General features: G+C 54.0%; 4 protein-coding genes across 14 annotated transcripts; 3 read left to right on the forward strand and 1 right to left on the reverse strand.

Annotated features, from left to right (window-relative positions):
- The first annotated feature begins 80 nt into the window (after positions 1-80).
- On the forward strand, positions 81-9,993 carry CCDC40 (coiled-coil domain 40 molecular ruler complex subunit). Its single transcript, XM_015879699.3, has 18 exons — positions 81-107; positions 470-629; positions 792-946; positions 1,449-1,532; positions 1,621-1,840; positions 2,082-2,239; positions 2,843-2,965; positions 3,342-3,463; positions 3,631-3,874; positions 3,984-4,166; positions 5,023-5,268; positions 5,917-6,130; positions 6,649-6,818; positions 7,136-7,227; positions 7,779-7,899; positions 8,369-8,557; positions 8,975-9,133; positions 9,648-9,993. Exons 2-18 carry the CDS (start codon positions 530-532, stop codon positions 9,891-9,893), a joined length of 2,826 nt encoding a protein of 941 aa, XP_015735185.3. The 5' UTR covers positions 81-107; positions 470-529; the 3' UTR covers positions 9,894-9,993.
- Positions 9,803-15,264, forward strand: GAA (alpha glucosidase). Of its 3 annotated transcripts, XM_015879510.3 has the most exons (20): positions 9,803-9,936; positions 10,064-10,535; positions 10,605-10,750; positions 10,992-11,157; positions 11,235-11,331; positions 11,399-11,518; positions 11,603-11,721; positions 11,794-11,925; positions 12,129-12,239; positions 12,340-12,453; positions 12,546-12,630; positions 12,707-12,824; positions 12,965-13,098; positions 13,185-13,336; positions 13,413-13,561; positions 13,641-13,782; positions 13,962-14,060; positions 14,163-14,327; positions 14,524-14,676; positions 14,747-15,264. In XM_015879510.3, exons 2-20 carry the CDS (start codon positions 10,173-10,175, stop codon positions 14,804-14,806), a joined length of 2,625 nt encoding a protein of 874 aa, XP_015734996.3. In that variant the 5' UTR covers positions 9,803-9,936; positions 10,064-10,172; the 3' UTR covers positions 14,807-15,264. The 3 variants fall into 3 exon arrangements, 1 of the variants encoding a protein (XP_015734996.3); XR_014936635.1 differs by lacking the exons at positions 9,803-9,936; positions 12,707-12,824 and having other exon boundaries at positions 9,989-10,535; XR_014936636.1 differs by lacking the exons at positions 9,803-9,936; positions 12,965-13,098; positions 13,185-13,336; ... (4 more) ...; positions 14,524-14,676; positions 14,747-15,264 and having other exon boundaries at positions 9,989-10,535; positions 12,323-12,453.
- Positions 15,265-15,647: 383 nt separating this feature from the next.
- Positions 15,648-18,395, reverse strand: SGSH (N-sulfoglucosamine sulfohydrolase). Of its 2 annotated transcripts, none has more exons than XM_085522497.1 (8): positions 18,262-18,395; positions 17,959-18,119; positions 17,755-17,860; positions 17,215-17,365; positions 16,948-17,104; positions 16,770-16,851; positions 16,487-16,590; positions 15,648-16,315 (listed from the first exon to the last, which is right to left on the reverse strand). In XM_085522497.1, the coding sequence occupies exons 1-8, from the start codon at positions 18,341-18,343 to the stop codon at positions 16,028-16,030; spliced, it is 1,131 nt and encodes a 376-aa protein (XP_085378623.1). In that variant the 5' UTR covers positions 18,344-18,395; the 3' UTR covers positions 15,648-16,027. The 2 variants fall into 2 exon arrangements, with proteins under 2 accessions (XP_085378623.1, XP_015735195.2); XM_015879709.3 differs by having other exon boundaries at positions 16,487-16,690.
- A 73-nt stretch (positions 18,396-18,468) lies between these two features.
- On the forward strand, positions 18,469-23,884 carry SLC26A11 (solute carrier family 26 member 11). Of its 8 annotated transcripts, none has more exons than XR_014936639.1 (16): positions 18,469-18,734; positions 19,100-19,292; positions 19,466-19,551; positions 19,906-19,985; positions 20,505-20,647; positions 20,741-20,916; positions 21,005-21,077; positions 21,188-21,238; positions 21,372-21,432; positions 21,680-21,735; positions 21,823-22,000; positions 22,241-22,368; positions 22,480-22,579; positions 22,760-22,896; positions 23,217-23,289; positions 23,408-23,884. XR_014936639.1 is itself a non-coding variant. In XM_015879707.3 (16 exons), the coding sequence occupies exons 1-16, from the start codon at positions 18,543-18,545 to the stop codon at positions 23,415-23,417; spliced, it is 1,731 nt and encodes a 576-aa protein (XP_015735193.2). In that variant the 5' UTR covers positions 18,469-18,542; the 3' UTR covers positions 23,418-23,884. The 8 variants fall into 8 exon arrangements, 5 of the variants coding, with proteins under 5 accessions (XP_015735193.2, XP_015735191.2, XP_015735192.2 ...); XR_014936638.1 differs by having other exon boundaries at positions 22,763-22,896; XM_015879707.3 differs by having other exon boundaries at positions 21,823-21,963; positions 23,186-23,289.
- Positions 23,885-23,995: the final 111 nt, after the last annotated feature.

Consider the following 23,995-nt stretch of genomic DNA (forward strand, 5'->3'; position numbering starts at 1 on the left):
GACCCCCCCCCCCCCCCATAGCAGGGCGAGGTGGTTTGGTCCATCCGTCACGTGATCGACTGTTGACTCGTCGCCTGGCTACGGCAAGATGGCGGCGGTGGAGGCGGGTGAGTGCGGGTTGTGGCCCGGCCCCGCTGCTTTGCGGCCCTATCTCGTCTGTTGTGGGCAAATCATTAAGTAATAATAAAGATAAAGAGGTTAGAGGCCCTGCCTGTGGCAGAGGGGTTGGGGCTCGATCATTCCGACCCCAGGCTCTCATGAAATGGGAGACGTTCCTTCGCAGTGCCGTGTCAAAGTTACTTTGATGAGAAGCGATGCAACTTTAGCAATATATTTATGAGCTGATGTTAGAACGGGGTTGTGTTGCTTATCCTTTGTATGATCTGTATCTCATCATGCTAAAAATCAGCAGGTTTTTAGGGGCAGACAGCTTGCGAAGCCGATTCAGTTGGTGTATTTCATATCCTAGGAGAAATCTGAAGCTTTCTCAGCTGAATTGGAATCTGATGGTCGCCCTGAACTGACAGAGATGGAGCAGATGGGAACAGAGAGAGAGAACCCTTCCCCCATGGCTTCAGGAACTGCTATGCAGGCATATAAAGGGGAGCAGAACAGCTCCACAGAGCCAGGTATCATCCCACCCCTATTGACACCACAGTGAGTGATGCCATCTAAGAAAAGTGTCTCGTTTTCTCCCATTCTGGTGTCTGCGAATCCAACTTTAGACATAATACTACACCATATAAGCGTTGTTTATTGTATTTCATTTTATACCTTCCCTTTCTGTTCAGAATCTGCCTTGGAGAGGTTTAGTCAGCTCACTAGTGAGCATGGAGGTCAAAAATGGGAACAGAAAGGCCAGCAGCTTGCAGCTGAAAATGAAACGAGTGGAAGAAGTAATGAAGCAGCAGAAGAAACGCAGCTGGTTGTCTTGGATCCAGAACATGTGAGAAATCTGCAAATCTTGCTTTTTGCTATTGGTTATATAGGATATATAACAGCTATATGGAATACGTGAGGCAAATTCTAAGCAGTGCTTCAGCTGCGGGCTGAAACTGGATGTTTAAGAATAGATTCTGCAGAAGTACTGAGTCCTGAATGTCTGTTCTCACTATTAAACTCAGATTCAAACTTGAGCAATGCTGTGGGCATATCAGATACTACTTAGTACTATTTAGAGAGTACTTGATACAAGAGGGAGTGGATGGGCCCTCAGATGTGGCTCTCCTGATGTTCCTGACTTTCAGATATTCTTAGTCATCATTTTCTATTGTCAATAAATAAATTCCCACTATACAACTTACTGCAGCAAGTGTAACTAAACAGGAATCCAAGCCTCCATGGTAGAGAATATGATGTTTTATTCAGTAGTGGCAGTAGTATGAAGGTTCCTTCATCATTTATTTTTACAAGTGTGCTAAAATCATCACCATCGTGTTTTTTTATAGCCTCTAATGAGAAGATTCCAGACTGCCCTCAAGAATTACCTTACTAAGCAGATGGAAAAAGTGGAGCTAGATCTTCGAGAACTGGTAGATAAGAGTATTTTGTTGCCTTCTCACTGTGTCCTGTCCCTGTGCAAGTTGAAGTCAGAGAACCGATTTCCTCTTGTATTTGCAGAGGACAGCAACAAAGAAGAGCAAAGAACAGAGAGAAGAGCTTGGGGTGGTTCTTTATGGTGTGCAGCAGCAGCTGGCCCATCTGCAGCTGGAGCTGGAGAAGAGCCACGACCGTTGTTCTCAGGCAGCCACAGCACGTCGGCAGCTGGAAGAGGAACTGGAGAACCTCAGGCTGACGTACCAGAAAGTGTCTCAGAATACAGATGATGAGCGCAAGAAAGGTGACTGAGTCCTTGTGGTATTCCCCTAATTCAAATGACTTTGACTGCAAGTCAAGCACTGGATTTTAGAATGCAGTAAAATTCACATGGAACTATGTACACACTGGGGAGTTTCATAGGTACTCCTATTTCTTAGGCACATCTGTGTGGCAGCCTCTTCTAGTCTTTCCATTTTATTTGTGCTTAAAGTGTGTCTTTCAAACATAGTTCTCAGTAAATATTCTTTCTCCCACCTCCCCAGTTTCTGCGATGCAGACCCAAGCAGAAAACTTGGCCTCACGTCTCTTGCACATGCAGAATATGGATGAGGAGATGCATTATAATATCATAATGATGAAGCAGTCGACAAAGAAGGCTGAAGCAGAGAAGGTCCAGGCTGAGGTGGAAAAGAAAAAACAGGTATCATATTCTTATGATAGAAAATCACTCTTAAAGCAAGCAAAGGGGGATGGGGATGGAAAGGTAGTGAAGAAGTATCATTGTTCATTAAGGATTATTCTGAGTCACAGTGAGGTTCACAGGGAAATGAACAAGCCTGTTGGTGTGCTGGAGCTCCCTCTGCTGCCTTCTGCTTGCAGCAGATCACACACACAATTTTCAATGGAGGGTTTTACACAACCAGTTGAAGTAGAGTGGATTTAAATGTTTTCCAACAAAGCATTTTACATCATTAGTTATTAAGATTCCTGGCTAATGGAGAGGTGTCATAATATAATTTAAACTGTCAGGAAGAAATGCTAATTCAAGATTCAAAGTGTTGATTTGATAATGTGAAAAATAAAAAATAGATAACAAAATCAGCAAAAAAGGACTCTTTCTTTTGAAAGTTCTCTTCTGTGCTCATGGCAGTCATCCACACCTGAACAGAGAGCTTCAGTAAGAATCAAACCCAATCCATTTGGCCATTCAGTGCTGATACCAGGCTATCTTGTTCTTGTTGAATATTTAGTTGATGAAGACTGAGATTGTATTACTCATCCTGAACTGATTCTGATTCTTTAGGATCTCCTAGTGGAACGCTTAACAAGAAAAGCCTATGAACTACAAGAACAGATTGCTCTGTTTGAAGCTCAGTTTGTGGCCCAGGCAGAGGACACCAAAGTAACTCGACAAGCAGTGAATGAGGTAGGAAGTGTATGTTTTTTTTTTCATCTGGTTAATATTTCCATCTGGAGTGACTGACCCTTTATGCTCATGCTCATGTGACAGGTACAATATGGGCCACAGTTTTCTTGTTTGGTCCTGTTTGCTGACATGAAGATATTTCTTGCCTTTGTCCTTAAGAACTGTCTGTAAGTCACTTCTCAGCTCACTTCCTCAGCACTTTTTCTTGAAGACCTGTAACTTTCATGTGCTCTGATGTGATGATAAATCAGACACTTTAACTGAAGCTGTTTCTGCCTGGCATATTATATAAAGAAAAAGGTCCTATGTTGTAAAGTATATTTGGTTTCTCAACCCAGTATAGGTTCAGCCTGTCTACACGTTCTCTCTTCTCTAGGCCTGTATGGAGGTGCAGGCTATTAACATGGAGAAGAAGCGCTTGATGAACAACTGGACTAACAGCTTGGCTGGACTGAAGCAAAGAGATGAGGCCTATATTGCTGCACAGGAGCTGCTGAGGTATGGCATCTAAGAAACACCCCTGAAAAGGCCTGAAATAATTTGGATTAGATTCCTTATAAAAATGTTTTTTTGTTGCTGCAGTAGTGTGTTTGAAAGAACAGTTTTAGATGATTGTTCAGCACAAGTCAACCCATGTGAGGTTTTTCATCTTCTTTGCTTCTCAGCAAGTACAGACATGACCTCAAGTCCATAGAAACAAACATCCATGGCTATAGAAAGTCAATCAGGAAGGAGGAGGAGAAGAATGAGATGCTTGTCACTATACTGAACCGTTCACAAAATGATGCCAACACGACAGAGAAACTGATTGCTCAGTGCCTTTCAAAGCAGGAGGCTTTGAAGCTTAAAGCTGGTACCTATGCTCACATTCTGGAGGAGACACAGCAGGCTATCAGCAGGATCAAGATGGTGAGAGGAGCCAATGGGAGGAAGAATGCTTTTGAATTGCACATAAAGATTTAATCTCCTTTCCCCAGACAGTTGTAGTGATCTTCTTTGGGTCTTCCCTACCTTTTAGGATCAAGCTGCTCGTCTAAATGAGTTGTTATCCATCAGTAAGGATATACAGAAAGGAACTGAAGCCAAAGAGCAGATGGAGAGTGAGATCATGGCGAAGCTGAAGGAGCAGATGATGTCCAACAAAGCAGAAAAGCACTTCTCACAGCTGGTTGAAAAACTTCATCAGAGAAAAACAGATCTGGTATAGTATGTTTTCCGTTTGTGAGTGAAACAGGCCACAATCAGCCTAGAGCAATGTCTTGCAAGTGTGTTTTGTCAGTATCTTTGCTTCTTCAGCTCCACAACTGAATCCTTGTTGGGTTTTTGACCCCAGTTTTGCTCATCCAATGATCTTACTGCATGATACGGGTGAACACAAAAGAGCTGGCAAAAAAGGACTGACACATAAACTTTACTTTAAATAAAAATGAGGCAGTATGATGAATCCTTGGAGTATTTACTATAAAGTGTTACATGTTCTTTGATCTTGGAAGAAGTCTGGACATTCTGGATATCCTGCATTAACTCCTATTAGTGTCTGTATTGCTCAGTGAAATGCCGAGATGGTGGGCTTGGAAAAGACCAAACTGTTACTCTGTGTGGTGCAGGACAGACAAAAGTAGCAAGCATGTTCTTCAGAGCTGCATTCATAACTCAAAGAAACAATAGACATAGCCACTCTTTGGTTACTGTAGTCGTTGTTAATCGAGAAATGCATTTTGGAGAAGATACCATATGTCCTACTATTGTTAGCCAAGGATCTTGGGACATCTGGGCTGGAAATACAGTTGCAGAAGAAATCAACGTGGTTACTTTGGGGTTTGTGGATGTTTACACTTCTTAATGTTTTTCAACAACCTTATGGCAGAGGTAAATATTGATATCTCCTGTTAATGGTTGGGTAAACAAAGGTACAGTCATGGTATGTTACTTGCTTACAGCTTGTAGAACAGACCTGGGTACAGAATCTATTTCTGATTCCTGTTCTTTACTAAACGGGCATTATAAATCAGTGAATTGCTGCTGGTAATACTAACTTCTCTTCTGTCTACTACTAGGAGATACATTTTTCCAAGGTTGAAAATGATATGAGCCAGGTTATTCTGAACACAACTCAGACTAACTGCAGGCTGACGGTCCTTCAAAAAACGCTGTGTGAGCTGGACAAGGAAATAAAGAACATCCATGATCTAATCAATCGGAGTGAAAGTGAGATCTCAAAGGCCAACCAACTGATTGAGAACAAGCAAGGGGTCATCAGGCAGTACAACCAGAAGCTGGAGGTGCTTCTGTCTAAGCAAGGGGTACGTATGTTTGCATTTTGATCCCAATTTGATCTTATTCTTTGTGTTAGCCACAGATGTCCTTGATAAATGTAACTGTGTGAGTGTCGCATAGTTAAAACTTCCAGGCATCAGTATGGTAATTCAAAGGCAGCACTAGTTAATGTGACTGCTTCTGTTTGTCAATCAGTGCTTAATATGTGCAGAGAGGAATTGAAAGTAGGGAATTGTGCAAGGAGGGTGTGCCTCGTGCAGAGTTGTCTGTGCCTGAAGAAAATGTTGAGTGACATCAGTGCTTTGAGAGTAAAGAAGGTAATAATTGAGAATTGGCCTTGAATGGATGATACCCAGATCTGTTCCTGGCAGTTCATTATGGATACCAGTGTGAGAATTAGTACCATGGCACAGGCTTTGTATACTTCTGAATGTCCAGCTGTGCCTTTTGTTAGCACTTAGGTGGACCTCTCACTACAGAACCTGAGGACATTGCAGGTTTCTGTTGCATTTATTCCCATGAGGTCATACCTTCCTATTAGTGCCATTCAGCTCATGGGAAACAGAAGCAGGGAGTTAGGCTTTGCAGCAGCTGAACTGCCTTCAGCAATGGTGCTATAAACAAGTTCTCCACAACCTTCCATCTAATTGATCCCAAACCTTGCACTTGTACAGGGGCAAGAATTGGGACCATTGGAAATTGAGATCAATAAGCTGACCAAGGAGATAGAAGAATGTAATTCTGAGGTGATGACGCTGCAGAAGCAGTGGCTCAATCTGCAGAGAGAGCTGCTCAAGCTAACTCGTGAGCAGGAGGAGCAGCTCACCTCCTTGGACATGTTAAAGAAACAGATCACAATAATGCAGCAGAAAAAAGTGCGCACTGAAAGTAAGTAATTCCCCAACTCTTTCCTGAAACATTAGGCCATGAGTGGAGGTGAGAAAGGGAGAAAAGGCTTAAAGGCACTGTGTTAGTCCTTCACCAAAGAATGCCCTCAGTGCTCATATATGTGTACAAGCAGTAACACTTGTGGCCCAATACTACACTGAGGGGATAAGAGCCAAGCACCTCTTGCTGTTTTGTTTGTTATATTTCCTATAATGATTGATCTGCTGCCTGAACTGAACCAGTTCAACCCAAAGTGGCCACGTCACGAATTCCATACCTTTATCCAAAGCTTGCAGGTAGTTGGCAGGCAAATGTTCCCACAGGTGACAGCAGTTTCCTTGGCCTAAACCAGCTTTTTTTTTTCACAGCAACAGTCTCTATTGAAAGCTTTATCTGAGTTTTGGGCTGGGTGGATCCACATGCAGGGCTGTTTGCTCTAACAGCAAATTGCTTTGACTTGGTTGTACTCAACACAGTGCTCATGGGAATTTTACATATCTTTTTCTGTTCACCTTTAGATGACATCCAACAGGAAATTAAAGAGCAGAAAGACCTCGAACGTCACATGAAGAGCGTATCCAATGACTTGATAAAGCTGAACGTGTTGATCAACAAGAACGATAACAGCTTCACAGAGCTGCAGTGTGGTAACATTATCACAGAGAACGAGTTCGTACGCTCTCTGAAGGTACAGAAGCTCCCACGGTGTGGTCACACTGGGCTTTTGAGAGATCTGTACAGCAGTTGGCCCAGAGAGAAATAGCTTTGGGCTACAGAACGGTATGGCTAAGTGGAAATTACATAGTTATGCACAGACAGAGCATCAGTTTCTTTATTGTTTAATGATGGTGACTTTATCTCACAGTAGAAACTGGCCAGGTATGACATTCGTGGAGTATAAGAAACTGACAACCTAAAGGGATACACAGATCAGAGATAAAGAGTGATGCTGTGAATCTTTCTCAGTCTGACAAATTTGTATTGTTTTACACTTCCCGAATCCAGGCAGCAGAAAAGGAATCAATTGAGATGCAGGAGAAGCACAGCCAACTGACTGAGGAGAAGGAAAGACTCTTAAACAGCCTGGTAGAAGCAGAGTAGGTACCAGAGAGTTTCTTGCTTAATGCCACAATCTTAAAACTACTGTGTAATGGCCCACGTTGCTTTTTTTCTCCAGTCTCCAAACTCAACCAGCACCTGTAATTGTGCCTCTGTCTTTCTGGGAGAAGATGAAAGGAGTTTAATGAATTTTTGGAATGGAGGAACTGAAAGGTGCATTAGCTGTCCCTGGAACCAGCAAGAGTTGAGATGATAATGGTTTTAATGATTCCAGCATACTTGTTCTGGATGTCACAATGATCTGTTATTAACCCAAAGCCAGTGTGCTGTCCTGGGCAATTAATTGTGCTCCATCAGTCCTGTCAGTCTGGGCCTGCTTGTTTTCAGTCATCATGAAAGCTTATAAATTGTGGAGCTTCCTGTCTGACTTCACGCTGTGCTGTTGCTGCCACTTTACTTATCCTGTGTGCAAACTTTTAGGTTATTCTGTGTTCAGAATCAGCCTCAGCAGCGTGCTGCCACTGCTACACAAAGACAGCATTCTCTCTGTTGTTTACAAAGGCCCTCCTTTCCCTTTTTGTCGCTGAAGGCATCAAATCATGCTGTGGGAGAAAAAGATCCAGCTGACAAAAGAGATGCGCTCAGCAGTGGATTCTGAAAGGGGACAAGGAGAAATCCGAGCCATGAGAGCAGAGATTCACAGAATGCAGGTGAGCCACTGTGTGCTGCAGCAGGACTTAGAAATACCTGTTTTCTTTTTCATTGATGAAACATATCACCTTATTTTGCAGCTCCAACAAGCAAAGAAATATTGATTACTAACAGTGCCTCATCTTAAACACTGGTTCCAGAGGTCTTCTGCTGAAGCAGCTCTTCCTTTCATTCCCAGGATATTTCTGCTCTTCTGCTTTTGCTATTGCTAATGATTTTCAGTGAAGCATTCTGAAGACGACTTTAGACATGTTGATACAGAGCTGGTAACTAAGGCAGTCCTTTGCCTTCCAGAACTATACAAGGCAAATTAGGTTTCGATTTAGAACACAGTTTGGCTTGTAAAGGCTCACGTGTCACGTAGATCTGATTTATGTTGACGGGATGTGCCAGGCAGAAGACTTCAATTAGGTGCCATTTGTAAGCATTTGTTATTTTTGGTTTACTTTATGTTTTGACAAATGGCAGGTCCGCTACAGCCAGCTGATGAAGCAGCAGGAGAAGATGATTCGTGACATGGAGGCATCTGTTTCTCGTAGAGAGACCATAGCACTTCTTGGAGAAGGTCAGAACAAAACAGATAAGAAACGTATCACCAAGAGCGACTTCTACCGCAAGAAAGAAGAGCTGAGAAAGAAGATTGCTGAAACCCAGAAGGTGAGCAAGCAAAGCAGTGCTGCATGAATTGACGTAGCCAGCATTTGCCTTGTAATTAGCACCAGTGTGTGCTTAGCACAGGTGCATGGGATGGCAGGACACAGACTCAGGCCTGGCCCTGCACAGGGGGCAGGCTTTGGGAATTCTGTTTTAAATAGCTGAAAATCTGTGAAAATAGCAGACTTGTTGGCAGGGCAGCGTGAGAAACAGAAATGTCCTTCACTCAGTGTCATCACTGCACAGCAGTAACCAAAACATCAGTGTGTAATCAATGTTGTTTTCATCCTAGACCCAAAACTGTGCTGTCTTCTGTGAAGAAAACAAACTCTGTCAGCCCCAAAACAGGGTGCTGGGAGGGTAACCGAACTCAAGAAGCAGAATCCAGACTCTGCCATTTCCTTCTCTTTCATTTACTAGAATGCTCAAGACTGCAATAAAGTTATCCTGGAGCTGGAGAGCACCCAAGCATCCCTTAATGCCAGTCTGTTGGAAAAGCAACAGGAAATGTGCATGCTGCAGACTGAGTCCCATGGCCTCGATTCACACACAGAATGTCTTCGGTACAAAAAGCGATGGGTGAGTGGAACCCGCCACCTCCTTGTCTCACCATCTTGAGCTGGACACACTTCATTTTTGCAGCACTTTGAGTTAACTAAGCTTGTTTTGGGGACAGTCCTGAGCCTGATGCTCCAGTTGTGCTCCTGTTGGTGGGGCAGCATTCACTTGGAACCATCAGCCTGCATCATGTCCCTGGGAAACACTGCCTAAAGCTGTATGGGGCAGGGTGAGAGCACTAATTGGAGAGCCAGCTCAAGGTCTGGAATAGCATCCTATGAAATTTTAAGCTTGTCAAACCTTATCCTGGCAATGACCCCAGCACATCCTTGTATGCATGGGTACTTCTGTGGCTGTGATGTCGCCATACATCTACAGCACTCAATAGGAAGATGCTTTTTCCTCCATAACACCCCCTTCTATTTCAAAGTACGGTGCTGACAGTACTTTAATGCCTTGAATCGCGTTGTTTGCGTTGCTTTCTTTGCTGTGCTCAGCCCGCTATCAAAACCATTTCTACTACTGCTTTTCTCAGAACCTTTTGGAGATTGTGGCCTATCAGACTCGCCAGAAGCATCTGCAGGCGCTGAAGGAAGGGAAGTACACACCTCTGTGCAGCTCCGAGCAGGCCTGCAGAAACGAGCAGCAAAAGCTGCAGGAGAGGCTCCGTGCCGTCAGCACCGTTGTCCATCGGGTGCAGCAGGAACAGCCGCAGCACCGCCCAGCCCTGCAGTGGCTCGGGGAGTGCCTGGAATCCGAGCTGGGCTCGCAGAAAGCCTGATAGGTGTGAGCCAAAGTGTGGGCAATGCAAACAAGGGTGAGAGGTGGGTAGGTTTTATAAAGAAATATTAAAAAAAACCAAGATGCAAATCCTCCTTAAAGACTCGTTTTGTTTATTTTGCTTCATCCGTTTCGTGTCTTTCATTTTCCGACACGGCTTCATCCGTTCAGCCCCATCACCCCGCAGGGTGCGGAGCTGCCCCGGTGTGAGCAGGAAGCGGCGCCGCGCACACCGGGAAGGAGCTCGGAGCCCGGAAGGAGCGAGGCCGGTGCCGTGGCCATGGCGCTGCTGCTGCTGGCGCTGCTGCTCCGCTCGCTGCCCTCCGCCTCCAGCTCCGCGGACTCCGCCTGTTCGCTGCCCCCGGACGAACGATTCGATTGCGGCCCCGAGCGGCTGCTGGCGCGGGCGGACTGCGAGGCGCGGGGCTGCTGCTACGCTCCGTCCGGCTCGGGCGGCTCGGGCGGGCCTCCCTGGTGCTTCTTTCCCCTCGGCTACCGCAGCTACCGGGCGGACAACGTGACGGCCACGGCCGGCGGATACTCGGCCAGGCTCCGCCGCGTGGTGCCCAGCTTCCTGCCCGCGGACGTGGGCACGCTGCGGCTGGACGTGGCGATGGAGACCGAGAGCCGCTTGCGCTTCACGGTGCGCCCGGTGCTCCCCACTCCCCACTCCCCCTTCCGCCGGCCCCGCTGAGCCCCATCTCCCCCGCAGCTTCGCGATCCGGCACGGCAGCGCTACGAGGTGCCCATGGCCACACCGAGGGTGAGCACCCGAGCGGCAGACACGCTGTACGGGGTGCAGCTCCTCCAGGATCCGTTCGGCATCGTCGTGTTCCGGCAGCCCGATGGGCAGGTCCTGTAAGTGCAGGTCCTGTAAGTGCAGGTCCTGTAAGTGCAGGTCCTGGAAGTTCAGGTCCTGGAAGTGCAGGTCCTGTAAGTGCAGGTCCTGTAAGTTCAGGTCCTGTAAGTTCAGGTCCTGTAAGTGCAGGTCCTGTAAGTTCAGGTCCTGGAAGTTCAGGTCCTGGAAGTGCAGGTCCTGGAAGTGCTGAACTCCGGTCCTGCCCCGTGCCATGGCTGTAGTCCCCGCTCCTCCCCGCAGGCTCAACACCAGCGTCGCTCCGCTGTTCTTTGCGGACCAGTTCCTGCAGATCTCCACCTCCCTGCCTTCCCGTTTCATTTCTGGGCTGGGGGAGCGTCTGGCCCCTCTCATCCTCGACACGGCCTGGACTAAAGTCACGCTCTGGAACCGGGACATGGCACCTGCGGTACAGACAGGACCGAGGGGTGATGGGGTTGGTGAGGGGTGGGCGGGTGCTGGGGTCTCACCCGAGCTCTGCTCCAGCCCCAAGTCAACCTCTATGGCTCCCACCCCTTCTACCTGGTGCTGGAGGATGGTGGCTCTGCACATGGTGTCTTCCTGCTGAACAGCAATGCCATGGGTAAGTGCTTTGGGGCACAGGGCTGCACTGGGACCACCCCCCTGCTGATGGCTTCCTGCACCCCCAGATGTGCTCCTGCAGCCCAGCCCTGCCCTGACCTGGCGCACGACGGGAGGCATCCTGGACTTCTACATCTTCCTGGGCCCTGACCCCCAGAGCGTGGTGCGGCAGTACCTGGATGTGGTTGGTAGGATGGCACAGCACGGAGATGGGGTTTTGGTGCTCACAGTGCATCACCACCCCTGCTAGCAGCCGCCCTCCCACCCCGCAGGGTTCCCCTTCATGCCCCCATACTGGGCCCTGGGCTTCCACCTGTGCCGCTGGGGTTATTCCTCCACCTCCACCACCCGGCAGGCTGCAGCCAACATGTCAGCTGGGCTCTTCCCCCTGGTACGTAGCGATGGGTGTGGGGAGGCTGTGGGCACCATGTGGGGCAGCTCCTTGCTGAGTGCTGCCCTGCAGGACGTGCAGTGGAATGACCTGGACTACATGGATGCCAAGAGGGATTTCACCTACAACAAGGAAACCTTCAGAGATTACCCTGACATGGTGCACGACTTCCATCAGCATGGCCTGCACTACGTCATGATCGTGGTGAGGGACGTTGCCATGTTGATTGAGTCCTACACAGCATCGGTTTAGTGGCAGTTTGGGGTTTATTTATACTTTTATGATGAGGTTGGATGATTCTCAGTAGCCCTTGGCCATCAGCCCATTGAACGCAGTGACTCAGTGCTGAGTGCTGCAGGAGCCGTTCCCTGTTCTCATTGGTGACACCCCGTCTTTGTGCCCTGTAGGATCCTGGCATCAGCAGCTCGGGGCCACCTGGCACCTACTGGCCCTATGATGATGGACTGAAGCGAGGAGTGTTCATCCGCAATGCCACGGGGCAGCCGCTCATCGGGAAGGTGTGGGGGCTCTGTGGGGGCTGTGGGGAGTGGTGAGAAGGAGGGGAGCACCCAGAGGGCCCCAAGGGATGCCAGAGATGGAGATGGGGGTGTCCTGCAGGTATGGCCAGGCCCCACGGCTTTCCCAGACTTCACCAACCCTGAGACACACGAGTGGTGGCATGACATGGTGAAGGACTTCCACGAGCAGGTGCCCTTTGATGGCATGTGGATTGTGAGTGGCCAATGCAGCTCCCCAGCTCCTTCCCCACCTTCCCTCCCCCTGAAACTCCCCCAGCACTGAGGGCTCCCCCTTGCCATCCCCAGGACATGAACGAACCATCCAACTTTGTGGAGGGCTCCCAGGATGGCTGCCCAGACAGCAGCCTGGAGAAGCCCCCGTATGTGCCAGGTGAGCAGTGCAGAGGGTGCTGCTGCGGGCAGTGCTCTGTTGGCTGCCCCCAGCTCACCCTCACCTCTATATTCAGGTGTGTTTGGGGGCCGTCTGCAGGCAGGCACCATCTGTGCCTCCAGCCAGCAGTACCTTTCCTCCCATTACAACCTGCACAGCCTGTATGGGCTAACTGAGGCCATTGCCTCCCACAAGTAAGCATCAGCCCACTGGGTGGGAGCTGGGGATTGGTGCCATCGGGGTGGAAGTGTGGGCTTGGATTTGTTTGGGGCCGCAGGGAGCAGGAGGGGGGGCTGTTTGCAGCACAGGGCTCAGCCCCGGTCTGTCCTTGCAGTGCACTGCTCAGGGTGCGCGGCACGCGGCCCTTCGTCATCTCACGCTCCACGTTTGCGGGACACGGCCGCTATGCAGGGCACTGGACGGGGGATGTGGAGAGCAGCTGGGAGCAGCTGGCCCACTCCGTGCCAGGTGGGCTGTGGGGCTGCATCCCCTTCTTCCCTTTGGGGCAGTGCAGCCATCCCTGTGCCGCTGCACCATCGCTGTGCATCCCGCAGAGGTGCTGCTCTTCAACCTCCTCGGGGTTCCTCTGGTGGGAGCTGACATCTGTGGCTTTGCTGGTGACACATCTGAGGAGCTGTGCGTGCGCTGGACCCAGCTGGGAGCCTTCTACCCCTTCATGAGGAACCACAACGACCACGGGAACCGGGTGAGCATGGCACCAAGGGCCGTGTCCCCATCCATCACTGCCATCCCCGCACTGCCTGAGCTCCCGCTTCTCACAGCCACAGGAGCCCTACGCCTTCAGTCTGCCTGCACAGGATGCCATGAGGAAAGCCCTCCGCCTCCGCTACTCCCTCCTGCCCTACCTTTACACCCTCTTCCACCGGGCACACGTGGCTGGGGACACGGTGGCACGGCCACTGTTCCTTGAGTGAGTGCCAAGTGGTGGGCATGGGGCGGTGGGTGCGGGATGGGCTCTGCTGTGGTGCTGCCCCTTCATTCTTCTCCAGGTTCCCCAAAGACCCCAACACGTGGATTGTGGACCGCCAGCTGCTGTGGGGTGCAGGGCTGCTGATCACACCAGTGCTGGAACAGGGACAGACCAAAGTCAGTGGCTATTTCCCAGCTGGGACGTGGTACAGCTTCACAGGGGTAAGTGCTGGCTGTGGGACAGTGTGTGCCCTCCTCCATCTCACCCCAATATATGGCCTGTGAGCTGTCCCCAGAGCTGTGACACTTCCATCCCTCATGGCAGTCTGAGAGCTGTGATGCTCTGTTGGGTTGCCCATGGTTTTGCTAATCCTTAGGGCGCATTATTTCTTCTTATTTAGGACTCAACCATCCACAGCAAAGGGCAGTGGATCCTCTTAGCAGCCCCCCTGGACACCATTAATGTGCACATCCGAGCAGGGCACATCCTACCCCTGCAGGTGAGCTCTTTCCATGTGACACCTTGGTGACAATGGGACCCAGCCACTCCACAGCTGTGTGTGGGGTTGGGGCAGGGTCTGGGTCTGACCCTGCACCCACAGGAGCCTGGATTGAACACAGCTGAGTCCCGCAAGAAGGGGATGATGGTGGTGGTGGCCCTGACACCGGATGGCTTTGCCCGTGGAGAGCTGTTCTGGGATGATGGGGAGAGCTGGCAGAGCTTTGAGAAGGGGGACTGCACTGAGATCCTCTTCCTGGCTGCACGTGTGAGCATGGGAGGGGGCTGGGAGTTGGGGGGGGACACCAAGGCACCCATATCATACCAAAGTGCCCAGGGTGAGCCCTGCCATCACTGCATCTCCTCGAGCTGCTCGCAGTGCGGTGTCAGCAGTGATGGCTGGGGTGAGGAACAGGTACCCAGGGGTTCCCAGGGACACAGGGTGACCTTCCCTATCCTCACAGGGCGCCGTGCTCAGTCAGATCTTGCGGGCAGGTGGCCACCTGGATGGGATCCTGGTGGAGGCTGTCACTGTGCTGGGTGTCCCCAGTGCTCCACAGCGAGTCCTGGCCAATGGCATCCCCGTGGAGGACTTCTCATACCGCAGTGACACCCAGGTGAGTGCTGCTCCTCCTGGGGGAGCCCTGGGCCCATGGGATGGGGCTGACTCTGCTTTTACCTCCCCAGGTGCTGCGTGTCTCCGTGTCGCTGCCCATGTGGGAGCAGTTTGTGGTCGCTTGGTCCTGAGCAGGTGACTGTCCTGGGTGACACTGTGCCAATTGTGCTTTGAATCCATCCATCCCTTCTGAAGCAGTGCTACCTCTTGCCTGTGTATTGTAACTGCTGTGTCTGAGCTTGGCATTCTTGTACTGAAACGAACTCATGGGAGGTGTAGGAGTGGGGCTGGCACAAGCAGGTCTTGAGTGGATGGGGAAAAACTGACACAACAGGGGGAAAAAAAAGACCTAAGTGCCTTATGAGACAGCAACCTGTCAGTGTGACACATCTGGCACCTGCCAGGGACTGGGGATTCTCCTGGTTGTGGTTTTGGGATGGATGTGGGAAGAGTCCCTTCTGCACGCTGGGCTGTGATGGTCAGTGTGTGCTGGGTGTGGGGTGCAGTATGGAGCCATTCGATGAGGGCTGGGAGTGGGGTGGGGACCTGGGGAGAAATGCTGTGAATAAAGAGTGATTGTTTGTTCCCAGTAGTCAGCATTGCTGTAGCCATGGGGCAGTCCCAGCCTGTCCTGCCATCAGCTCTCAGTCCTCCCGTTGGCTGGGGCACCCTGGCTCCATCCCCAGGAGCTGTGCTGAGCTGTGGGGTTTAATCACAGCCTGGCCCCACAAAGATTAGGAAGGTCCCTGGTGGCTGCCTTGCAGATGAGACTATGTCGCCTGTGCCCTCCCTGCACCTGGGGGTGTCACTGGATGCTCAGGGCAGCCCCACAGCATGCACAGCACAGCAGTTCTGCATGCTCTGTGTGCCCACCAGTGGCTCCTGGCTGCTTCCCAGTGAGCACAGCACTGAGAGCTGCAGGGGGACAGGGAGCAGGCAGGGATGTGCTGAACCCCAGCTACACCACACAGCTCTCCATCAGAAGCTTTATTGAGCATCGGTTTGGCTTTACAGCTTCTCAGTCTGAGCAGAGCCATGAGGATCCCCATGCTGCAGGCTGGGTGGTGCTGGTGGAGCTGCTCACAGCTCATTGTGCAGTGGCTGGCACTGCGGGCTCAGCTTCTCCTCCAGGACAGCATCAGGGGCGCACACCCAAGGGTCCCCTGTGTCCCACTGCCACTTCAGCAGCTGTGCACGTAGCATCTGGAAGATGTCAGCATAGTGTGGGTCAGAGGCCAGGTTGTGGCTCTCAGTGGGGTCCTGGCTGTAGTCAAAGAGCTCCCAGCGGTCCCGGTAGTAGTACTGGTGCAGGGTCTTGTTCCAGTGTGTGGGTTGCCCGGCCCTGGTGCGGTTCAAGAGGTCTTGGAATGTGGGTGAGACATAGAAGTCCTGGTCGATGGGGAAGGGCATCTTGTAGTTGAGGTTGTGGATGAGGCGGAACTGGCGGTGCTGGATGGCACGCATGGGGTAGTACATGGTGGCTTCGTGGTGGCTCTGGCTGCTGAAGGTGGTGGCCCAGGGCTGCTCTGACTGCAGCGCTGGTAGGAGAGATTTACCCGTGAGCTGCACCTCCTTTGTGCCAAAGATGCTGTACGAAGGGTAGGGGATGGAGAACCAGTCCAGAATGGTTGGTGTGAGATCTGCAGGGAAAGAGAAAGGGAGGAGGGAGCTTGCACCCATGGGAGCAAACTCAACCCCAGAGAGGGTCACCTGTGCTCATCCCACCCATGCTGGGGTGGCTGCAGCACAGAGATGCAGCACAGGGCAGAGCATTGGCACAGCTCCGCTCCCTCCCCACAGGCTGTGCTTACCCAGGAGGCTGGCAAAGGCTGAGCTGACCTGGCCCCAGCGCTCAGGGTGCTCTGGGGAGGAGAGCAGCAAAGGTTCAGCTGTGCCAGACCAGTAGAGGTTGGTCCTGCCGCCAGGGAAGGGGATGCCGTTGTCAGAGGTGTAGATCACCAATGTGCTGTTGAGGACGCCAGCAAGCCGCAGCTCCTCCAGCACCAGCCCAATCCCTGTGGGCAGCAGGAAGAGCTGGGCAGCTGCAAGGCAGAGCTCTGTGTGCAGGCACCAGCCTGCTCCCACACCCCTTACCTTGATCCATGCGCCCGATGGTGGTATATTGGGCTGCCAAGTCTGCCCGTGCAGATGGTGTGTCCGGAACAAAGCGAGGGACCTACATGGAGAAAGGGGAAGTGGTGTGTGGGGCCATGGGAGGGGTGGCATTGATATGCCAGGGCTGGTGGCTGGTCTGCAGCCCCATGGCCCCCACCTGCACGTCCTCTGGGTGGTAGAGCTGTGGTTTCCAGTCAGGGATCCAGCCCATACCACTCTCCCCATTGCCAAATTTCTCACAAAAGGCCCCATACTGGGGCTGGGAGTGTCCGCAGCGGTGTGGGTCATGGAAAGCAACATAGAGGAAGAAAGGCCTGGAGAAGAGGGGAGGCAGTGGAGCTGGGGATGGCCCATGTCCCCCTGAGCCCCCTGTGTCCCCCTGCAGGGTGCTCAGGGCTCTGAGGCACACAGGACCCCATCCCACCTCACATCCTGGCTCTGGAGGAAGCGCCGGACAAGAGCTTTGATGCGGGTGATGTTCCTCCCCACCTGCAGCACTGAACTGTTCTCCTCCGTGTAGGCAAAGTCAAAGGGGTACACAGCCTCAGGCCCCACGTGCTTCTTCCCAATGATCCCTACAGAAACACAGACCTGTGCTGTGCCAGGAGGAGAGGGGCAGGGTGCTCTCGACCCCTCCTTCTGCCCCAGGGCTGGTGCAGCGGTTCTGCTCTATCATGAGGGCTGCCCCAGTCCCTGCTGCTGTATGCAGAAGCACTTCCATCTGTAGTGAGAAAACAGGACCTGCCTGGGACGGCTCTACCCCGGCCATGGCATGCACCAGCGCTGGAGCAGTGAGCGGATGGGGGAAGTGTGGGGCCAACATGAGGCTGGGAGCCAGACAGCAGCATGAAAACAGAAGTGGAAGCAGTATGGAGGCCAGGGAAGGAGCAGAGCAGGGGCACAAACAAACTCAACACCACATAGGGCTGCAGTCAATGGTGCCCTCCCTGTGCCGGGTCCCCACCTGTGCGGATGTTTGCTTGGTGGAGCAGCCGGGGCAGGCTGCGCACGGCGTCGAAGGAGTTGAAGTGATGCACGCCCTGGTGCAGCCCGTACATCCCATTCTGGTGCTACAGACGGGGGGAGGCCACGCGGTGGGACGATGCCCAGCGGGCCGACCCCCAAAACAGCACAACCACGGCTGCAGTGCCGGGCGGGGGGTGCCCACCTGGGGCAGCCCGGTCAGCAAACTGGCCCGGCTTGGAGAGCAGCTGCTGACGGAGGTGAAGGCGTTCTGGAAGAGCAGACTGCGCCGTGCCAGCGCGTCCAGGTTGGGAGTCCGGATGGCAGAGTTGTTGTAAGCGCCGCTCTCGAAGCCGCCATCGTCCGCTGCGGGGACAGGGGCGCGGGGTGAGCCCTGCGGTACAGGGTGAGCCCGGCCCGGCAGAACCGTGCGGGCACCGGAGCCGGGAGTGGGCAGGGAGCAGGGCACGGTCAGCCCGCAGCACAGCCGCGTTCCCCGGGCACTCACCCAGCAGGAGCAGCACGTTGCGGGCGGGGGCTCCGCCGAACCGGAGCGCGCCCAGCAGCAGCGGCAGCGCCCAAACCCGCATGGAACCGGTACCGGACGGGCTCGGTGGCGGCAGCTCCTCCTCCGTTCCAGTCACATGAGCCGGCCGGAATGGCTCAGATCCGGCCCGGGAGGAGCCGCCCGCCGGATGCAGCGTTGCGGGTGTTTGTGTTCCCGAGGCCATCGGGAGCGGCAGGAGGAGCGGGGCGGCCCCCGAGGATGCTGTGAGCCCAAACGGAGCCATGTGGGGCCCGCGGCAGCCCGGGCAGCGCTGGTGGCAGCGGGCGATGCGCCGGAGGCTGCCCGTGCTCGGCTGGCTGCCGCGCTACTCGCTGTCCTGCCTGCGGCTCGACGTGACCGCCGGCATCACCGTGGGGCTCACGGTCGTGCCGCAGGCGCTGGCGTACGCCGAGGTGGCCGGGCTGCCCGTGCAGGTGGGTGGCACCGCTCCGGGCTGCCCCCAGCTCTGCCCGTGGGGACCCACGGGACTCGTCGGGTTGGAGCGGGCAGAGCAGAGTGGGACGGCCGGGAGGGTCGGGCAGGGCTGAGCGCGGGCACAGGTGGCATAGAATCATACAATCACGGGGTGGTTGGAGTCGGAAGGGACCCTAAAGGCCAACTGGTGCCAGCAGGGACACCCACAGCTCCATCAGTGCTCACAGCCCATCCCCTGACCTTGGCTGGCTTCAGGGATGGGGCACCACCACCTCCCCTATGGGCAACCTGTGCCGCTGCCTCAGCGCCCACAGTGTAAAAGCTTCCTTATATCCAATCTGAGCGCTCCCTTGTCCCCGTGCAGTACGGCCTCTACTCTTCTTTCGTGGGCTGCTTTGTGTACTGCCTCCTGGGCACCGCCAAGGACGTGACGCTGGGCCCCACTGCCATCATGTCCCTGCTTGTCTCGTCCTACACCTTCCATGACCCTACCTATGCTGTGCTGCTCGCCTTCCTGTCTGGCTGCATCCAGTTGGCCATGGGGCTCCTGCACCTCGGTGAGATGCATGTGCTGTGTGCTCGTGTTGTGGAGATGTGTCCTGCAGTCAGTCCCAGCCCTGTGCTCTCTGAGATGCTGGCATTGTGCTGCTGTCACTTGTCACAGCTCTGTGTGCACCCCATGCTCCCCATCAGTGCCAGCAGAGCACTTAGTGCCTCTCATCCCATGCAGGTTTCCTCCTGGACTTTGTTTCCTGCCCAGTCATTAAGGGCTTTACATCAGCTGCTTCCATCACCATCAGCTTCAACCAGGTCAAGGTAGGGGCTCAGCTCAGCCCTGCTCTCCTGGAGATGTGCTGGCTACTCAGCAGCGGGCAGCACTCCGGCTCTTCTGGAGCTGCAATGTTTCCTTTGTGGTTAACCAAAATCAGGCTCGGGGCTGTGGTGTGAGGTTGTGCAAGGAAACAGGGCACGGGGCTGGCAGGGGCTGCCTGGGATGGAGGCTTCTCAGGGCCTGGGCTAAAAGAGAACCTGAGCATCCCTGGGGCAGCCCAGGAGGTCTGTCCTCACTGTGATGGAGCTCAGGGAAGTTGCCCTGAGCTGTTCCAGCCTGCAGTGCTTTGGGCTGGCCCTGTGTGCTGGGCTTGCACGAGGCTCTGTCTTTCTGCACAGAACATCCTGGGGCTGCAGGGGATCCCTCGGCAGTTTTTCCTGCAGGTGTATGAGACGCTGAGGAGGATCGGAGAGACCAGGTCAGCACCATCCCTGCATCCTTGCTGCTCTGAGGCTCTGCTGCTTCACCACACACCTCTGGTCACCCCTTGGACTGCTTCTCAGTCCATGCCCAGCACTGTGATGTGACAGCTTGTTCTCTGCACTTCTCAGTTTTCCTGGAAATTTGAAGATGGGGATGCACGTGGGCTTCTAAAGGGGAGCACTGAGCAAACTTGTCCTGTTTTCTGCTCCCCATTGGGGTTTTGCCAGCCCAAAAGCACATCCTTGGGGCTGTGCATTTGTCACAAGTCCTCCCCCATTTTTTGGTAGCCCAAGAGAGGAGTTCCCAGCTTTCACTGGGGAGGGGATGTGGTGGGTCCAGCTGCCCATCACTGGGGTCCTTCTTCCCTGTCCCCAAAGATCTCACAAGTGGTGTGGGGGGGCAGATGCTCTCCTCCTTCCCCTGCAGTGAGGTGATGTGTTTTGCTGGTGATTCACATTGCTGGCGGTGCCACAGCATCCCTGCAAGGCAGCAGCCCTGACACATCCCATTGCAGGGTTGGGGATGCCATCCTAGGGCTGTCCTGCCTGGCTGCACTCGCCGGGCTGCAGGCCATGAAGAGCCGCCTGCATCCCACTGCCAGCATGGAGCCATTGGCCACCAGGGCCAGCGTCCTGCTCGTCCGGAGCTGTGCCACCGGTGCGTTGCTCCTTGCCCCCTGCTCTCCAAGGACCTCACAGCCCGGATTCCCCCCCTTTGCCCCAGGTTTTCAGTGCTGTTCTCTCCCCTCAGCACGCAATGCCCTGGTGGTGCTGGCTGCTGGCCTGGTGGCGTACTCCTTCCAGGTGAGTGGCTCCCAACCACTGATGCTCACCGGCAGTGTTCCCCGTGGGCTCCCCCCGTTCCACCCACCACCCTTCTCCAAGGCTGTTCCCAATGGCACTGTGCCCTTTGGCAGGATGGTGCAGGTGGGTGTTGAGCTCTGGGGTTGCTTTGTAGGCACCTTAAAGGTGAGGGTTGCCCCTGTGTTCTGATGCTCCCCATCTTGCTCTGCAGGACATGGGGGCTGGGCTGGCTGTGGTCCCACTGGTGGGTGTGCTGGAGACTGTCGCCATTGCCAAAGCTTTTGGTACAGTGGGCTTGGGGAGGGGGGGAGCTGCAAGGGGGACTTAAGGGGACATTGCTGTTCCCATGGGGGCTGTGTGCTGAGCACTCTGGGCTGTGCTTCTCTCCTTGCAGCTTCACAGAATGATTATAGAATCGATGCCAACCAGGAGCTACTGGCTATGGGTAAGGCTGTGGGGCTTGTAGGGATGGGTGTGCCTTGCCTCACACTCAGTTCCCATCTGGAGCAGAGGAGGTGACAGCGGTGACATGAACCAAGCTGTGCACCCACATCCCCCCCTGTCTTTCCTGACTGCAGGCACTGCCAACTTACTGGGCTCCTTCTTTTCCTCATATCCCATCACAGGAAGCTTTGGCCGGTGGGTGTATGGTGGGGCTCATCCTGGTTGGGGTACAGAGACCTCGGGCAGAGGCTGTGTGGTGCTGGCTGTTCCCATAGCCCATGTCCTGGCCTCCAGCATCCCATGCTGGCAGCAAGGCGTGCACATCACTCAGCTGCTTTGCCCTCCACATCCCACAGTGGGTGGGGGGCACAAGCCCCCCAGTAGGGCCTGCCCAGGGGCTCTGCAGGCAGCAGGAGGGGCAATGCATGGCTCTGTGTTTCAGGACAGCAGTGAATGCACAGACAGGGGTCTGTACCCCCATGGGGGGGCTCATCACAGGTATTGCCCCTCACCCTGCTGCTCCTGCCCTCAGAGAGCCCCAGTGTGTGGGGGGGAGATGGCTGAGACACCGCTGCTGCCCCACAGGCACCCTGGTGCTGCTGTCCCTGGCCTACCTCACTTCGCTCTTCTGCTACATCCCCAAAGCGGCGCTGGCGGCCGTCATCATCTCTGCTGTGATCCCCATGTTCGATGCCAGGATCTTCAGGACACTCTGGAGGGTTAAGAGTGAGGGCACAAGTGTGATGGGTGATGCTCAGGCTGGGTGAGATGGGGCAGTTCAGCCCTGGCCCCAGAAATGCCTGAGTCCTTCCCAGGGGCTGCATGCCCACAGCCTGGGGTTTCTCCTTTTGCTGCCTGTCCCCTCCTCAGCTGTTCTGCCCTTGGGTCAGAGAATCAGAGCATGGTTGGGTTAGAAGGAACCTCACAGCTCCCCCCAGCTCCACCCCCAGTTCTGCTGGCTGGAAGATGAGGCACAGCTAAGCCTGGGCCATCTCTTTTGCAGGGCTGGACCTCATCCCCCTCTGTGTGACATTCCTGCTCTGCTTCTGGGAGGTGCAGTATGGCATCATGGCTGGCGTGCTGGTCTCAGGCATCCTCCTGCTCTACTCTGTGGCCAGGCCCCCAATCAAGGTGGGCTCACACCCTTGGGCTCTTGCTGAGCCCTGTCCTGTGCCATTTCCTGGCTTGGGGCAGACCCCAGCCCTCAGCCCGCTGTGACTCAGCCCCATGGGCCCCATGCAGGTGTTGGAGCAGGGCGTGCTGCTCGTGCAGCCAGGGAGCAGCCTGCACTTCCCTGCTGCTGACCACCTCCAGGACATCATCCGTGACCGAGCTCTGGCAGGTATGGTGCTTCTCAGCCATCAGATGGAAATGGGGATCCTCAGTGCCTCCCAGACCACTTTTGGAGGGAGTCAAGCCCTATAGCTACGACCAAATGGCAGCTTTGGGCTGCCTGATCCACAGGGCTGTGTCCCCTGGGGCACCTGCATTGCTCGTGGGAAATAACCACACGTTCTCCCAGCAGCATCCCCACCGCGCTCTGTCATCCTGGATTGCCACCACGTCAGCACCATCGACTACACGGCGGTGGTGGGGCTGGCTGAGCTGCTGCAGGACCTGCACAAGCACGGCATCTCACTGGTGTTCTGCAGCCTGCAGGTACATGGGCAGCCGTGCACAGCCCCAGCCCTGCCAGCACCGTGCTGATTCACATGTCCCAGGCAGGGTTGGTGCAGGTGTCTCAGCCTTCCTTGCTCCAGGGTGAGCTTGCAGCTCTTGCCCATGTGCAAAGCTCGACCATGCAGCTACGTCTCTTGGTAGCATCCCTGTCTCAGAGAGGTGGGGGCTGCAGTCTCTCGAGCCACACTGTGGGGTGGTGGGGAAGGGCTGCATCCCCTGCACAGCACATGTGCTGCCCTGTGCTGCCCAGAGGGAGCTCCTGGTGCAGAGTTCTCCAGCCCCAATTTCTCTGCCCCCAGGACTCTGTTCTTCAAGCCCTGCTGGCCGCAGACTTGGAGGGATTCCGACATTTTCCCAGCTGGGAGGAGGCAGGTGAGGCTGCAATGAGACACACTCATGGCTGCTGGCAAGCAGGAGCCCCCAGGGAGCTGGGAGAGTGAGGCTGAGCTTTGGTTTAATCCTGCCCTGCTTTTCCCCCTTCCTCACTCAGCGCGCTGTAGTGAAGCAGAGCTGGGGGGCAGCAGGACAGACTGCATCGACAGCAAGAGTGAGAGCTCACTGCTGCCTGCAGGGCTTATCCAGTGAGGCAGAGCAGTGGTGTGGGGCTCACTCTGTGCCCCAAGAGCTGGACCCATGACCCCAGGGGCTGCACACCCCGTGCCTACAAGTGCAGTCAGTGCTTGGGGGAAGAGACACCGGGACAGAGAAGCGACCTGATGGATCCCTCAGTGCCGTGGGGGTAAAGTCACCCCCTCCAGGTTGGCCCCATCCTGGAAGAAGCTTTTAAAATCAGATGTTTTATTTCTGGCAGCCTTTTTTTACTCGGATACACTTCAAAGATGTGTAAACTCTTTGAGCTCTGACACACAGATGCACATTTCAAGGACATCAGAGCTGCCCTGGATTTCAAGGCCGCTCTGCAGCTCGTGCTGCCAGGAAATTAAAGCCTCTGTTTTGTGCTCCTTAACGATCCCTCTGCTTTGTGGCGTTATCTACCAGGCTCTGTCGGGTGGTCCCACCTGTGAGCTGGGTGCTCTGGGGCACAGGGATCATGGGGAGCAGTCGGCTGACCCTCATC

The sequence above is a fragment of the Coturnix japonica genome, chromosome 23 (genome assembly GCF_054131305.1).
Source record: "Coturnix japonica strain WE chromosome 23, WE-NBRP24, whole genome shotgun sequence".
NCBI lineage: Eukaryota > Metazoa > Chordata > Aves > Galliformes > Phasianidae > Coturnix > Coturnix japonica.

Bases quoted from the DNA above. Each gene is read 5' to 3' on its own strand.
- SGSH (XM_015879709.3), bottom strand. From the start codon at position 18,343: ATGCGGGTTTGGGCGCTGCCGCTGCTGCTGGGCGCGCTCCGGTTCGGC. The intron at 18,120-18,261 runs GTGAGTGCCCGG...CTGTCCCCGCAG, and splicing joins CAACGTGCTGCTCCTGCTGG to CGGACGATGGCGGCTTCGAG. The intron at 17,105-17,214 runs GTGGGATGGGGT...CCTCTTCTCCAG, and splicing joins CTCCAGAGCCAGGATGTGAG to GCCTTTCTTCCTCTATGTTG.
- GAA (XM_015879510.3), top strand. From the start codon at position 10,173: ATGGCGCTGCTGCTGCTGGCGCTGCTGCTCCGCTCGCTGCCCTCCGCC. The intron at 12,454-12,545 runs GTGAGTGGCCAA...TGCCATCCCCAG, and splicing joins CCTTTGATGGCATGTGGATT to GACATGAACGAACCATCCAA. The intron at 13,562-13,640 runs GTGAGTGCCAAG...ATTCTTCTCCAG, and splicing joins GCACGGCCACTGTTCCTTGA to GTTCCCCAAAGACCCCAACA.
- SLC26A11 (XM_015879705.3), top strand. From the start codon at position 18,543: ATGTGGGGCCCGCGGCAGCCCGGGCAGCGCTGGTGGCAGCGGGCGATG. The intron at 21,078-21,187 runs GTACAGTGGGCT...CTCTCCTTGCAG, and splicing joins CGCCATTGCCAAAGCTTTTG to CTTCACAGAATGATTATAGA. The intron at 23,290-23,407 runs GTGAGGCTGCAA...TTCCTCACTCAG, and splicing joins TCCCAGCTGGGAGGAGGCAG to CGCGCTGTAGTGAAGCAGAG.
- CCDC40 (XM_015879699.3), top strand. From the start codon at position 530: ATGGAGCAGATGGGAACAGAGAGAGAGAACCCTTCCCCCATGGCTTCA. The intron at 4,167-5,022 runs GTATAGTATGTT...GTCTACTACTAG, and splicing joins ATCAGAGAAAAACAGATCTG to GAGATACATTTTTCCAAGGT. The intron at 7,900-8,368 runs GTGAGCCACTGT...GACAAATGGCAG, and splicing joins CAGAGATTCACAGAATGCAG to GTCCGCTACAGCCAGCTGAT.